Source organism: Saccoglossus kowalevskii, chromosome 13 (assembly GCF_978046115.1).
Source record: "Saccoglossus kowalevskii chromosome 13, keSacKowa6.1, whole genome shotgun sequence".
NCBI classification, from domain to species: Eukaryota; Metazoa; Hemichordata; class Enteropneusta; family Harrimaniidae; genus Saccoglossus; species Saccoglossus kowalevskii.
The window spans coordinates 19,052,805-19,070,185 of NC_140653.1; the positions used below are offsets into that span (position 1 = coordinate 19,052,805).

The 17,381-nt window shown below is 38.6% G+C and overlaps 1 protein-coding gene across 1 annotated transcript in view; it reads left to right on the forward strand.

Moving 5' to 3' along the window:
* Positions 1-3,560: 3,560 nt before the first annotated feature.
* LOC100329033 (insulin-like growth factor receptor) overlaps positions 3,561-17,381 on the forward strand; it is a 52,856-nt gene continuing 39,035 nt past the window's right edge. The window contains exon 1 of the mRNA XM_085507014.1: positions 3,561-4,196. Within this exon, the coding sequence (XP_085363140.1) occupies positions 4,091-4,196 (106 nt within the window). The 5' untranslated portion in view covers positions 3,561-4,090. The remainder of the gene's footprint in view (positions 4,197-17,381) is intronic.

A 17,381-nucleotide genomic window follows, 5' to 3' on the forward strand; every position in this document is an offset into this window, starting at 1 on the left:
AGGCTAGAGACAGAGATATATTATAAATATATAGTTTTCATGAATAATTTTCTCTCTGCAGATCGCCTCTAATCTATCTCAGATTTTCAAATGGTCAACCCCTTAAAAACAAACGTGGGACTCTTGTCAAGGAAACCCCTATACACCATATAATATCACTCCAGCAGTGGTTACTAGTAAGTGATTGGAATGCAATTTTCACCCTTATTGAATATATGCATAATTATCTGTTCTATGATAAATTGCGTCGATTTCTTTTAAGGTTGCACTCCGTCCGACTGCAACCACATCATGCGTAGGCTCACGTTTATTGGTATAACGTGACGTCAACACAAGTTGTATCCCGCCGTAAATAGCGACTTCAGATTCGATAAAAATAGCAAAAATGACGTCAAATGTGAGTGACTGCCGCATGCCAGTCAATCATTGGCGCGCAAACTGTCATTTTGGATCCCAAGCTCCTTCCCAGAAATCCTTGCGGCCCGAAAGTAATATAACACTGCGTGGGAGATTGCGGAAATCCCAGACTATCATTGCAAAAAAGTTCACTGTTTTAGAGACGTGTTCATGAACTTGAAATCTAGTAAAGGCATTAACACCCCCAATTCACGAGAGCTGTGAAATAGTTGAACACGATAAAACAGACTACACTTTTTTTATTGGGCTTGTATTATGTTTTGCACCTTGACAAAAAAAAATATGCCCTGAATTTGGATTCTGTCGCTCTGTGTCTAGGAAATGCTATTAAATTATAGACCCTTTCTTTCTAAGGTCTGTGATTGAACGACTAGAACATCTATAATTGATGATTTGCTACATAACACAATATTAAATATGCGTACTTGTAAAATCGCAGATTTCATCATGACTGTGCGAGTTGGGGAAGAGGCCGAGGTGCCACCGAGGGGTGTAGTTGAACGTTGTAATAAAGGGGAGAGTAAAACACGCATGTAACAGTGATTCATTCCTAGACCTTTTAAGGTTAATAATCCATGATCATGTGACGGTTAGTGTGTGACGTATGAAGCGCCGCGCAGTTATTGAATTCTAACCGATAAATAAGCATGTAGTACATGAAGTCATTGCTCTGTTCGCCCTGGTTTCAAAATAGACGCCAGTGAAATTCAGTGTTTGGATTGTAAAAGTGTAAGTAAGTAATAGTAAATGAATAAGAATAAAATGTATAAATAAATATTTAAAAAAAAATTAAAATATAAGAATTATAGAATAAAAATATGTCAATAGTAACTGTCATGCTATATACTAGTAACACATTTAAAAACGTAAAAAGTATGGTCTTTGAGTTGTAAGTATGTCATTCATTACATGTTAAAAGACCCCAAGACAGGTCAACAAGTCTTCTACTATCATTACCCATTATGACACCGTCTATGACATCACTGGATGAAGCCTCCAGGGGGTTAAGGTATAACGCTACACAAAGGTGAAAACTTTGTGTTTATTTTTTACATACTGATAAATCATGTTACAATGATGGAGAAAATAGATTACAATCACAGGGTCATCGTTCTAGATTCTGAGTAAATGAATGTTCAAAAAGTAGTGAAAATACTGTGGCATGATATTTTGTATGTATCTGGACATTTCACCATTGTTTTCTATGGCAAGAATAACAACAGCAACATATTGACACTGAACCAAACAAGTTCACACACAATAAGCAGGCCTTACACCGTGACACTATTGACTAATGCTAAAACGATTAATTGTACTTTTGTTTGTAGACACATTTTGAAACGGAATATTGTCACTGATATATGCGCTAAAATATGCGCACATGTAAAAAAAATCAAACGAGTACCGTACTACCTTAAATGAGATGAAAATTGTAACAAACTTCACCATTTTTCATGATGATAATTTTTCCTAGTAAAATGTTTGTTTTCAAAATTGTCTCTGTGCAGTTTTCTGAAACGCCGAATATCTTGCAACATTTGTCTATTGTTAATAATTGTATAACGTGTTGGTTAGTTGTTAGTTGACCAAATGGGCACAAGTTCTAGCTACTACAGACAGGCTTTTAGGCAGACACCTGTCAACCTACCGTTATAGACAGGTGCGAAATTTGATTTGACAGGCTAAATCTCTACAAACTGTCAACTTTTGATTGAAATTTTCGATTTTCAAAAAAATAGACTATTGCTACAGAGTACTATCTTGCATTTCAGTAAAGAATTTAGACAGACACTTTTTCTTCTTCTTCTGGCTATAACCATGGCTACAGGCCGTAATAAAAATGTGTGAAAACAAATCTAGAAAATTGCGAGAATGATATATGTAGGCCACGTGGTATTCAACGAAATAGATAAAAATCACTAGATTGAATTGAAATAACTCAAACATATACTTAACATCCATGGTGCTTGTGACGGCAATTGCATAAATTGCAAATTATTAAAGACGTATTTGTCTTTGATTCCAACAGCGGATACCAAGCACGAGAATTATTGCTGACTGGGACTGAGAACACTGCCACAGTGGGTTGGGCGGACTAAGCACAATGTTAGAATTTGTTAATGCTCAATATTACCGGTTTTATTAATTTACTTCACAAAAATGCATTGATGCGCTGTATATACACCAGATCGCACGTTTGCCGAAGTCCAGAGTTTGTTCTGTCATTATAATGAAAAGACACAGTGATAATTTCGGCCCTCCCCGCAACAACGACAAAAAACAAAACAAAGAAAAACACATAATAGATTAGCATTTTCCATTGTTCAGAAATATGTGTGTACGTCACCCACGTCAGTGATGTTTGGGTCCTTGCCAGTTTGCCACGATGAAAAATGAGCAAAGAAGAAACAGATTACAAGAGCTTTTAATTCACGTTGAACAAATAAGCGCAACTAGGGTGAACCGGTATAACCCGTAACCGTGCCCGAAACAACGCCAAACTTTTCTCAGACAAGCTGAATGTCATTAACAAAACAGCAGGGTGTCGATCAAATTGTTTAGCGGTGTTACTTATTTACGCGCATATATTTTTGTAGTGTGGGGTCTGGTAGGTTTAACCATGGCATGCTTTAACGCAAATCTCACTCAATGATATGGGTGTTGTATTCGGCTTCAGCCAATCCATAGACCAAACTGTCCCACTTATAGAGTTCAGCCTATTATTAGACATGTATTTTTGTTCATTATATTTTTAAATTAAACGCGTCGCCATTGTTTTTATTCCGACGTTGAGATCGATGGACAAAGACGATGTTTGCGCAATGTTGACGTATTATCGGCACACGTAGCAATCACTCGCCGATCTGAACCCGGGCTAAAACAAAATGTAATAGCATCCACCATTATTATCTAGCTGTATAGGGGTTTGCATTTGTCTGAAAACATGGCATGTCCTCTAACATTCACAACCCGGATACAAAATTACCTATTTATTTTCTTATTCACAACTGTAATGTATAACAACGTATAGAATTAATAACGCCTCCATTTTATAAACGATAATCAAAGCCTAAAATATCCCCCCTCTATGTTATTGCTATTTTACCCATTTTTGTAATGGACTCATCTGACTTGTTTTTCTCCAATATTTCAATGAGAGGAAGAGGTCACCGCTCTGCTACGTGGTGTTCAGTGATCATACAACCCCCTAATATTGTTGGTATTATCGGACAATTCGCCCCATAACCGGATCTGTCACTTTTCGTCAGTACACGGGATCAAAAATAATTTTTGCCGTCGTTTAGGAAGAGGGGATCGTGGGATTTTTTGCGTGGGAGATCACGGTTTGTTGCAGGTTGTTTGTTACACAGTGTCAATTTCTGGAACGAATCCAACGCCGCCATCACCATCGTGAGCGCTGTACATCCCGCCATAACTTTGTGTTGTTGTCAAGAAAAACTCCGAAAAATTGCTGTTTGGTGTATTTTCTGTACAGTGGAGACTAACGGACCCAATTTCGGGCTAATTATGACCGAGACTGCGATCAGGTAGAGTGAGTATTTTGACTCAGGCGGACAATACGGGTACAAATATCACCGTCTTTTCCTCACAGGCTCGTTTCTCGAACCTGTAAACAGCGTGGTTTTGAAAACACTGTCAACCAAGCTAAACGATGCAGCTTCAACAAACAGCCATGATACAGTATAGGCGATTATTTTTGCTCTTATTTACGATCGTTACGCTTATATCAAGATCAGAAAGCAGAATAGAAGAACACGGTAGGTAGATGCTTAGCATACTCTGGGGTTCAAATTGGCATAGGCGGCTCTATTCTTGGGCTTTATTGACTTGTTTTGATACTGGATGCGTCACACGATAATTTATAGCAATGTCGGCACGGTGTACTCGAAAGAAATCTTTGATCGTTGTCACTTCTGTCAGAGTATGTTGAATTACTGTTGTTTGAATTATTTATTTGGTGTTACAATGAACTGGTATTGGTGTGAAAGTAACGGGTAGGTCTGCCAGTGAAAGCTCGTCCCCGGTATGACGACGAGATCCGTGACTAGCAGTACTGAACAACAACCGACAGCAGCTTGGGTGGCACTCCAATCACAATAGTGGAGTTTGGATGACAACAGTGGTGGTCGCGTTATGAAAAAACGACATTTTCGCGTCGAAAAAATGTACATGTTGTTCCGGGCCGTGAAATGTGAATATTTCCACGAGTCTCTCCTAAAATCAAGACGTTACATGTCCAATGTATCTGTACCGACTTGACGAGGGAATCAAGGCCACGGCGTGCGTCTTGCTATCACTATGTTTGCGTCGACACATAGGTGTTAATAGCCCCACTCCTCTGTCACATCCTATTTTAAGATAAACAAATAAAACGATGTTATTTATATAATTTTACCAATAAAATTGATCATATCTGTGGCAGCCACATCGAATTTATATTCGTTTTTATCATGCCGCACGAAATATGCTAACATTAGACATGAAATGCATAATGTTCTCTGGGGTCATTCTCTGTCTGTGAAAGGTGACCCCTAGAACAACTGCACCACTTGTCACTTGGATTTCAGCTTTCTCATGTTGATGTAATTCATGAGAAAGAACAACAAAAAAAATAACAAAAAAAAAACACAAAAAAAAAACATGGCCACCAGCCGCTATCTGCATGCAAAAATCAACGTTATCTGGATAATTAAAGGTTGTGAAAATTATTATCTTTTTTCCAAAAATACAACAGTCTTTGTGTGACCCCATTACCTTTATTTTTGTTCTGGACAATAAGTGTTCAAGCATTGACACTTGCTGAAAAAAATAAATAATAACAATTTTATATGTCAGAGATAGTACAAACTCATGGTAGGAAAGTTCACAGAAGACAACGACCCAAGACGTGTTTTTGCAACCAGAGGAGACTTACAGGAAGTCTTGGCCATATCTTGCATAACTTATTAAGGCCATCAACATATCACATGGGGAGCTTGTATGCAGAAGGCTATATTTTTCTTATAAAAATGACACAAATTTTTATTGTGGAAGTTATTTTTGGGAGGGGGGAGGCAATATTTGTGTGGCTAAAAAAAAAAATCTGGCGTTCCTATTAAATCCTTGCCTGCACACACTTGTGTTTTACATGTACCAGTTTTCCAGGGCAGTAACAGGGAAAATAGGGGGAGTTGGCAAATTACGAGGCGCCACAAATTTAATGATTATTTTAAGAAGTTTAACTTGGAGTCCCCATCATCTTCTAATAATAAACATTTCAAACCATCGGAATGATACTTTTATTTTCTTTTAATTTAAGATGCTTTGACAATTCCAGTGCACTGGATCCAAAAATAGTTGAGATTGTTCACGAGAATGCGTTAAAAAAATGCTGTTCCTTTATACAGCTGTGTGCGGTGGTCTGATTCCAAATATTTAAAACGTCAAAGCACTGTTTTCATGAGTTGTTTAATAATTTTAACATTTATTAAATTTAGCATATGGAGGGAATTCTTTGAAATACTGCTTCCTGTTTTGTTTTCTGAGGTTAATTTCTCATTGATTAATTGATAATTTTTAACTTGATTAAATGATAATTTTTAACTTGAGGTATTTCACTCAAATTTCCAATTACATAAAAATATTATTGTGCTTGATCGGAATATTACTTTAGATGAGAGGAAACTGAATTCATGCTTTGGGATTTCAAGGCCCTTTCTTGTGTGATAAGACCTTCAAATTGACCTACTTCTTTTTGGGTTGTATATTTTAATGATAGCCCTGTTAGCTGTGGTCAAGGTTAGGTTATCCTAGTAGGGAACGCCTTGCTTGGAAAATTGTTTGCTCCTGGTATGAGGCATGTTTTGTTATGCAAGTGTGAGTATTAGAATTGCATGTTGATTTCCCACCATGCACTTTACTTATATTATTTTTTTTTTCCGGAAAATACAAACATGAAAATGGTTATCACATGAAAATCAAAATATTTTTCATTATATATTTGTTGGTGACTTGAACTGTTTCTGTTTTAACTTAAAACATCAAAATGCCAAAATCTGTGCACGCAAAATTTTGTCATAACAAGAAGGAACACAGCAACTGGAACCTGCCTCACCCTAAAACAAACAAAAAATGGTTTGTCCCTTATTTATGTTTGCAAAAGTAAAGGTCAAGCGATATGTTCTTGAACTGACAGGCATTTTTGTGATGGTGGTTAAAATTGAAAGTTGAAATAGTTTGAATGCCTATCCCAGTCTGTACCAGTGAAAGATTGTCAGTTTGGTGAAGTAAGCAATATGACTTGTTTGCACCCTGCCATGCTACAGTCTTGGTGAATAAATTTGCAATTGTTTTAATGTTAACACACACGTACATTTTGTTGTACAAAGTACAAGGGAGAAAAATACATTTTGTTGTACAAAGTACAAGGGAGAAAAATACCAACGAGGTGTTTGATTTGATTTTCTGTGTGGGTGGGGTGGGGTGAGGGGTATTTAATTGTAGTTTACAAAAATGTATCTTCACATTTCTTTTTGTAGTTTGCAGTTTGTGAAGTTAATATAAACCTTTCAATTTCTGCTGTGATGAATTCTTATGATCTGAAGAATAAGGGCGTTTATTAGTTGAAACGAAATTTTATGAACACTGTATTTAAAATCCTAATGTCATTTTTACTGTTTTTACCGAGTCACTGATAATTGTATTTTTTGAGTAGAAAAAGTGGTAGTGGTTTAATACTTGATTGTTGAATTAAAGATGTCAATTACAATATTTCAAACCGTAAAATCAATAAGGTGAAAACATCACGGTAGATAGATAGCATTTGAATTCCTACCACATGGTTGAATTGAATTGAGAAAAACAACAAATTATCGTTTTATCAGAAGTCTGGCGTTGCAACTAAATATTATGACTTATTTTCATAAGGAATAGCATTTCTATGATTTGCACATAGTTTTATATCTCTGTCTACAACCAATTTAAAAAGAAAAAGTCAAAGTCTAGCAAAATCCAGCTGTGTGTTGGGGGAATGCTAAAATACTACTAGTCTGAAATTGTGAATCTGGAAATCAGAATATGGGCGGTATTTATACCTGCCAGTGTTTTGAAGTCTTAAAATATTCTTGAAGTGTGTTGTAGCTTTGCCTGCTTTGATTGTATTATGCATATCTCCATAGCATTCTTTCTTATAAAGTATCCACAATCAATATTGTACATCAAACTCACACTTTAGGGTATGCACACTAATAAATTAAACAGTTTTCAGTATATTTTATTAGCACCGCTGTCAACTTTGTCGAACGGAGCTTATTATATGAGTGACTGTCCATGTCAATGTTTTACTTTTTCGACTTCTTCTTGAAAACTACAAGCCTGAATGCTTTGATACTTGGTGTATATGTACCTTGGGTAGACCTCTCTTAGATTTGTTCATTTCATGATGATATCTTCAATTCTCTAATTTTGGTGAATATTTTTGTCATTTTGGGTAAAAAGTGATATTTTCGACTTCTTGTTTATAGTCCTATATCTGATTGCTTTGATATTACATATATAGGTACTACATTTGGACCTCTCTCAGATTTGTTCATTTTGTGATATCTTTAATTCTCTAATTTCGATGAATATTTTTGTAATTTTTAGTAAAAAGTGATATTTTCGACTTTTTGTTGAAAACTGCAAGTCTGATTGCTTTGATACTATATATACAGGTATTACAGGTAGACCTATATCAGATTTGTTTATTTCATGATGACATCTACAATTCTCTAATTTTGATGAATATTTTTGTCTTTTTTTGGTAAAAAGTGATATTTTCGACTTATTGTTAAAAACCGCAAGTCTGATTGCTTTTATGTTATGCATATAGGTACCTCAGCTATACCTCTCAGATTTGTTCATTTTGTAATGATATCTTCAATTCTCTAATTTTGAAGAATATTTTTGTCATTTTCGGTAAAAAGCAATATTTTCGACTTCTTGTTAAAAAACGCAAGTCTGATTGCTTTGATACTATACATATCGTTCATTTTCTAAGAATATCTTCAGTTCTTCAATTGAAATGTGCATTGCTAACAGCAGAGCTATCTCAGCTGAAAGGCTGCTTGTTGAATACATTAAGATGTCATCAACATCCAAATGTAATCTAACCAGGTGTCCTTATTAACTGGTTAATATAAGTAATAGTTTTTCATGAGAAATTATGTAAAAAAACTGCTATCCGTGTGGTAAATTTATCTGTCAGAACTTGGAGGTAATTCTTAGGAGATTAAACTGCACCTGTTGTTTTGAGTTACATGTCTACACTTTTCAATTATTTTCAACTGACAAAATCTTGATATTTTTGAATGTTGTAATTTAAACATTTTTCAACTAATGTTGGTCAGCAAGGCTTGATTGAGTAATACATTTTAGGTTTATCTCCAATGGACAAAAGTTACTGAACAAGATGAACTACAGTATATGCAGGTCGAAAGTTGTCAGACTATACTCAGTAATCCTACCAGTTTTTTAGTCCCCGTTCGGACGCAGTTCGACAACGGGGACTTATGTTTTGACCTCCGTGTGTCCGTGCGTGCATGTGTGTGTCTGGACCTGTATCTTAGAAATGCCTGGACCAATCACAATCAAACTTCATACATGATATTATACATATGCACGTCAATTTGTTTCACGATCTGATTCAAGATGGCCGAATGGCGGCCATTTTTGTGCTAAAAGTCATCAAAATCAACCATTTCTCGGCTGTTTACAGATGGATGTTGTTGAAACTTGGTATATACATTAGACATTATAGGACCTTGATGCACATTATTTTGTTTTACGATCTGATTCAAGATGGCCGAATGGCAGCCATTTTTGTGCTGAAAAAATCCTAAAAATCAACCATTTCTCGGCTGTTTACAAATGGATTTTGTTCAAACTTGGTATATACATTAGACATTATGGGACCTTGATGCAAATAATTTGTTTTTCAGATAAGATTCAAAATGGCCGACTGGCAGCCATTTTGTATTAATGAATGTGGTTCTCGTGCCATATCTCTGACTTGCTTTCACTGATTATGTTCAAATTTTAAATATTCATTATACATCATGTCATAGACAGATATATTGGTTTGACGATCCTATTCAAAATGGCCGAATGGTGGTCATTTTTGTGCTAAAAAATCATCACATACATGTATCAAGCATTTATGGGTGAATTTCGTTCAAAATGGCTGACTGGCGGCCATTTTGTTTTAATGATTGGTCTTCTAGAGCCATATCTCTTAAATGCTTTGACTTATTTGAATTTTATATATTCGTTATACATCATGTTATATATATATATATATATATATATATATATGTATGTATTCAAAATGGCTGATTTTGAATGCTGTTCCAGAGCAATATCTCTCAATATGGACAAGTACTTGTTTGACGATCTGATACAAATGTCACTCATTTTAATGTTAAAAAAACCATATTCCTGACATGGTTATATTCCAGCTATATTACTATAAACAAAACTATATATCTTAAATTTGATAACTAACGGGGACTGTGCCATGCATGGCTTGTCACATGATGCGTTGTACAGCATGTGATTTATCTGATACTATACCACATTGGTCTGAAGTCGTTTGGCAAGTGAGTAGCTCTGGCAACATTAGTTAGACGAACGGTGCATTGGTCTGATTCGCATTAGTCTGATGGTGGATTGGTCTGACTCGCATTAGTCTGGTGGTGCATTGGTCTGACACCCAATTGTCTGATGGTGCATTGGTCTGACACCCATTAGTCTGATGGTGCATTGGTCTGACACCCATTAGTCTGATTGTGGATTGGTCTGACACCCATTAGTCTGATGGTGCATTGGTCTGACTCGCATTAGTCTGATGGTGGATTGGTCTGACACCCATTAGTCGAAGGTGGATTGGTTTGACACCCATTAGTCGAAGGTGGATTGGTTTGACACCCATTAGTCTGATGGTGGATTGGTCTGACACCCATTAGTCTGGTGGTGGATTGGTTTGACACCCATTAGTCTGATGGTGGATTGGTCTGACACCTGTTAGTCGAAGGTGGATTGGTCTGACACCCATTAGTCTGGTGGTGCATTGGTCTGACACCCATTAGTCTGGTGGTGCATTGGTCTGACACCCATTAGTCTGATGGTGGATTGGTCTGACACCCATTAGTCTGATGGTAGATTGGTCTGACACCCATTAGTCTGATGGTAGATTGGTCTGACATCCATTAGTCTGGTGGTGCATTGGTCTGACACCCATTAGTCTGGTGGTGCATTGGTCTGACTCGCATTAGTCTGATGGTGCATTGGTCTGACTCGCATTAGTCTGATGGTGCATTGGTCTGACACCCATTAGTCTGATGGTGCATTGGTCTGACACCCATTAGTCTGATGGTGGATTGGTCTGACACCCATTAGTCTGGTGGTGCATTGGTCTGACACCCATTAGTCTGGTGGTGCATTGGTCTGACTCGCATTAGTCTGATGGTGCATTGGGCTGACACCCATTAGTCTGATGGTGGATTGGTCTGACACCCATTAGTCTGATGGTGGATTGGTCTGACACCCATTAGTCTGATGGTGGATTGGTCTGACACTCATTAGTCTGATGGTGGATTGGTCTGACACCCATTAGTCTGATGGTGCATTGGTCTGACACCCATTAGTCTGATGGTGCATTGGTCTGACACCCATTAGTCTGATGGTGCGTTGGTCTGACACCCATTAGTCTGATGGTGCGTTGGTCTGACACCCATTAGTCTGATGGTGCGTTAGTCTGACACTCATTAGTCTGATGGTGCGTTAGTCTGACACTCATTAGTCCGATGGTGCATTGGTCTGACTCACATTAGTCGAAGGTGGATTGGTCTGACACCCATTAGTCTGATGGTGGATTGGTCTGACACCCATTAGTCGAAGGTGGATTGGTTTGAAACCCATTAGTCTGATGGTGGATTGATCTGACTCGCATTAGTCTGGTGGTGGATTGGTCTGACACCCATTAGTCTGGTGGTGCATTGATCTGACACCCATTAGTCTGATGGTGCATTGGTCTGACACCCATTAGTCGAAGGTGGATTGGTTTGACACCCATTAGTCTGATGGTGCATTGGTCTGACACCCATTAGTCTGATGGTGCATTGGTCTGACACCCATTAGTCTGATGGTGCATTGGTCTGACTCGCATTAGTCTGATGGTGCATTGGTCTGACACCCATTAGTCTGATGGTGCATTGGTCTGACACTCATTAGTCTGATGGTGCATTGGTCTGACACCCATTAGTCTGATGGTGCATTGGTCTGACTCGCATTAGTCTGATGGTGCATTGGTCTGACTTGCAATAGTCTGATGGTGCATTGGTCTGACACTCATTAGTCTGATGGTGCATTGGTCTGACACCCTTTAGTCTGATGGTGCATTGGTCTGACACCCATTAGTCTGATGGTGCATTGGTCTGACACTCATTAGTCTGATGGTGCATTGGTCTGACACCCATTAGTCTGATGGTGCATTGGTCTGACACATTAGTCTGATGGTGCATTGGTCTGACTCGCATTGGTCTGATGGTGCATTGGTCTGACTCGCATTGGTCTGACACTCATTAGTCTGATGGTGCATTGGTCTGACACCCATTAGTCTGATGGTGCATTGGTCTGACACCCATTAGTCTGATGGTGCATTGGTCTGACACCCATTAGTCTGATGGTGCATTGGTCTGACACCCATTAGTCTGATGGTGCATTGGTCTGACACCCATTAGTCTGATGGTGCATTGGTCTGACACTCATTAGTCTGATGGTGCATTGGTCTGACACTAATTAGTCTGATGGTGCATTGGTCTGACACGCATTGGTCTGACACTCATTAGTCTGATGGTGCATTGGTCTGACACCCATTAGTCTGATGGTGCATTGGTCTGACACCCATTAGTCTGATGGTGCATTGGTCTGACACCCATTAGTCTGATGGTGCATTGGTCTGACACCAGTGTTCTCCACAATCCAAAATAGCTGGTGGGCGGCCTAATTAGCATAAATTTGCATATTAATTTGCATGTCATTTACATACATTGTACAGCATTCTAGCATTTATGTCATGAACTGCAATACACACTAAGTTATTTACTATTCTTTTTTTAATTTAATTGAAACATGTTACAATTTTTTGAAATACAAACAGATTGGTCACTATTATTATTTACGAAATGCAAAAAGTTTGAAATCGGTGATTTACACGTTCGCAATTTATTCTACGTTCATGAAATGCAATTCGAGTAACCAAGAGCAAGTACAAGAGTTATAATGTAGAAAATATACGAGATGATTTGTCCCCGACGCCAAAACGGACGATTTGTCAAAATAAAACTCATAACATTTTTTATTTGTGGCATCAGTACTCACCCGTGCCGACGGACAGTAAGATGCATTTACGCATTTACGGTCACGATACACGTTGTTTTGGAATTAAAGAAAAAATGCTAGCAATCGGCAAAAGAAAAGAATCTGCTATGTTCTCGAAAGATTAGACATAAAAAATGGATAAATTGGAAAAAAACATGGTAAAGATAACTAAAATATTATTCAATTACAAATACTCGCGGTAAACTAATCCGGCAGCCATGTTTGATGTTTATTACCGCTTTCCGAATTTAGTACACGAACACCCAGAATGCGCTGTTCCTCTATGCAACTTAGATACTAAATCGTTACAGCGCCAACAACGGTGGGTGGCCGACGGTCGTTGAATGGGGTAGGCCAAAAGGTCACCAGTTTGCCTACTCCATGCTGTTTTCACGATGAAAATCGAGCGAACGTTGTAAATACGGCTAGAATTTTAATTTTTGTTCGAGTTTACATGCAATCTGCTAATATATTTGTTTATTTACTGTGCATATACATTTCGTTCGTATTTACTTCTTTCTTTCGTGATCGGAAGACGATTATTAAAAATACAGCTGTAAATTTAAACCACTGTAGTTGCGTATCGTGAGCAATAAGTGGCAACAATGTCGGGCGACGATGAATTCAGGCGATTGACACATTGCCATGAATACATTTGATAACTGCTTGCAGACTTCCAGTGGTCATTGTTTATGTTTGGACTCTTGGAACAATAGCAAAATAAAGGGTTGGGCAACTACTCCTTTGTTTAGGCTTGGGAAGAACAATGCAAGCTTTTTACAAATAATTTCAGCTGGATGTACGTTGGTGGGCGGGTGTTGAGAGTTACTAGGCGGCCGTAAAACTTGATGGGCGGGCCGCCCACCTAAAACCCCCTGTGGAGAACACTGGACACCCATTAGTCTGATGGTGCATTGGTCTGACACTCATTAGTCTGATGGTGCATTGGTCTGACACTCATTAGTCTGATGGTGCATTGGTCTGACACTAATTAGTCTGATGGTGCATTGGTCTGACACGCATTGGTCTGACACTCATTAGTCTGATGGTGCATTGGTCTGACACCCATTAGTCTGATGGTGCATTGGTCTGACACCCATTAGTTTGATGGTGCATTGGTCTGACACTAATTAGTCTGATGGTGCATTGGTCTGACACGCATTGGTCTGACACTCATTAGTCTGATGGTGCATTGGTCTGACACCCATTAGTCTGATGGTGCATTGGTCTGACACCCATTAGTCTGATGGTGCATTGGTCTGACACTCGTTAGTCTGATGGTGCATTGGTCTGACACTCATTAGTCTGATGGTGCATTGGTCTGACACTAATTAGTCTGATGGTGCATTGGTCTGACACTAATTAGTCTGATGGTGCATTGGTCTGACACTCATTAGTCTGATGGTGCATTGGTCTGACTCGCATTAGTCTGATGGTGCATTGGTCTGACACTCATTAGTCTGATGGTGCATTGGTCTGACACCCATTAGTCTGATGGTGCATTGGTCTGACACCCATTAGTCTGATGGTGCATTGGTCTGACACCCATTAGTCTGATGGTGCATTGGTCTGACACTCATTAGTCTGATGGTGCATTAGTCTGATGGTGCATTGGTCTGACACTCATTAGTCTGATGGTGCATTGGTCTGACACCCATTAGTCTGATGGTGCATTGGTCTGACACTCATTAGTCTGTTGGTGCATTGGTCTGACACTCATTAGTCTGACACCCATTAGTCTGGTGGTGCATTGGTCTGACTCGCAATAGTCTGATGGTGCATTGGTCTGACACTCATTAGTCTGATAGTGCATTGGTCTGACACTCATTAGTCTGATGGTGCATTGGTCTGACACTCATTAGTCTGATGGTGCATTGGTCTGACACCCATTAGTCCGATGGTGCATTGGTCTGACACTCATTAGTCTGATGGTGCATTAGTCTGATGGTGGATTGGTCTGACACTCATTAGTCTGATGGTGCATTGGTCTGACACCCATTAGTCTCATGGTGCATTGGTCTGACACCCATTAGTCTGATGGTGCATTGGTCTGACACCCATTAGTCCGATGGTGCATTGGTCTGACACTCATTAGTCTGATGGTGCATTGGTCTGACACTCATTAGTCTGGTGGTGCATTGGTCTGACACTCATTAGTCTGGTGGTGCATTGGTCTGACACTCATTGGTCTGACCTGCATTAGTCTGGTGGTGCATTGGTCTGACCTGCATTAGTCTGATGGTGCATTGGTCTGACCTGCATTTGTCTGATGGTGGATTGGTCTGACTCGCATTAGTCTGATGGTGCATTGGTCTGACTCGCATTAGTCTGATGGTGGATTGGTCTGACACCCATTAGTCTGATGGTGCATTGGTCTGACTCGCATTAGTCTGATGGTGCATTGGTCTGACACTCATTAGTCTGATGGTGCATTGGTCTGACACCCATTAGTCTGATGGTGGATTGGTCTGACACTCATTAGTCTGATGGTGCATTGGTCTGACTCGCATTAGTCTGATGGTGCATTGGTCTGACACTCATTAGTCTGATGGTGCATTGGTCTGACACTCATTAGTCTGATGGTGCGTTGGTCTGACACTCATTAGTCTGATGGTGCGTTGGTCTGACACCCATTAGTCTGATGGTGCGTTGGTCTGACTCGCAATAGTCCGATGGTGCATTGGTCTGACTCGCATTAGTCGAAGGTGGATTGGTCTGACACCCATTAGTCTGATGGTGGATTGGTCTGACACCCATTAGTCTGGTGGTGCATTGGTCTGACTCGCATTAGTCTGATGGTGCATTGGTCTGACACTCATTAGTCTGATGGTGGATTGGTCTGACATCCATTAGTCTGATGGTGCATTGGTCTGACCTGCATTAGTCTGATGGTGGATTGGTCTGACACTCATTAGTCTGATGGTGCATTGGTCTGACTCGCATTAGTCTGATGGTGGATTGGTCTGACACTCATTAGTCTGACGTGCATTGATCTGACTTGCATTAGTCAAATTGTTGCATTGGGCTGACACCCATTCGTCGGATGGCGGTTTGGTCCAATGAGTGCCCACCCCAGAAGACATGCCCTATGTTTTGGCTCTACTGTTATTATAGCTATTTCTGTTGGTAGTTCTTACTTAATTTCTTCACACCAATTATGATTAATTAATATTCTCAGATTTTAAGGAAATTCTAAAAAGTCTCACAAAATATGTTGGTCAGATTTATCCGTTTCGTGATTATATTTCTAGTTTTCTATGGCAAACAAGTCTATGGTATCTTTTTTTTTCTAGAAAATGTGTCTGCAAATAAGGGTTTACAAATCAGTATGAATTTTACTCCAATGCAGGGCATTGTTCAAGCTAGTTCTGAATCCACTCCAAGGTGGGGTAGTATGATATTATTCTTGTAATCATGTTTTGATGTTTGAATTAATTGTACCGTAAATACTTTATACCTGCTATTTTTCCCGAAGGGATGATTCAACTCATCAAAAATCAGTGAAAATAAATTCCATACAAATCATCTAAATAAGTGTTCTCAGCGAAAATTAATTTCAGCTAAAATGAAGTATTTTACAGTAGTTCAACCAGAATAACGTAGCATGTGTTTTGCATCCGGCTCTCAGTCTATTCTATGGTACAGTATATTTGTTTTCATGTTCTATCATCATTACTGTATCTCTCGTGTTCTTTGAGCAGTGTAAAGATTATGAATGGCATTAAAACATATTTCTGGTGGAAAAATGAAATTTCTCATACTGATTGTCAAATTGAAAAATTAATCGCTTTAGTCAGACAATTGCTCATTGTTACCTAATTTGACTTCGACACTTTTTAGTTCAAATGTCGGTGTTGATGTTTTTCTATAATTCACCCTATTGCTTCCTGGTCACCTGAGTACGTACGTACATTTCAATCAAGAAATACACCTAAGTATGCTATTAAGATCATGAGTTATGGGTCACCTGTTTATTTCAACCATTCAGTGAAAATAAAATCCAGCGAATATACTTTTTTTCCTATATTTCACAATTAAACTCATCAAAAATCAGTGAAAATGAATTTCATACAAAACGCCCAAAAAGCTATTTCAGCGAAAATTAATTCCAGTGAAAATAAAGTATTCCACAGTAGTTCTTTTCATTGTTTTTCCCAAATTTTGATCAAGATTGTCCCTTAACCAATGGGAATCATGTTCATCTGGTAAGAAATTACAGAATACAAATGCTGGCCGTTTCATTTCTTCGGTGTTGGCATTCCGGCTATAATTTTAACATATTTATTTACTGCCAGTGTCTTGTAACTTTCTAACTACGCAGCTTTATCAGCAGTGAACGGGAAGTTGTTGTTAAAAACTACGCTCATATTTTGATATATCCGCTGTGTTGCGTCATAAATTGTTTCATTATCAGCTCAATACTGAAAACACAGGAGACAATGATTCTTGCTTGTTCTTGCTATGTTTTTTAGTGTCAGCAAAACAACAGGTGCCTTACAGACGATAATTTATGAAGAAAAATAGCATTGCCTTGTGCGAAAGGCTAT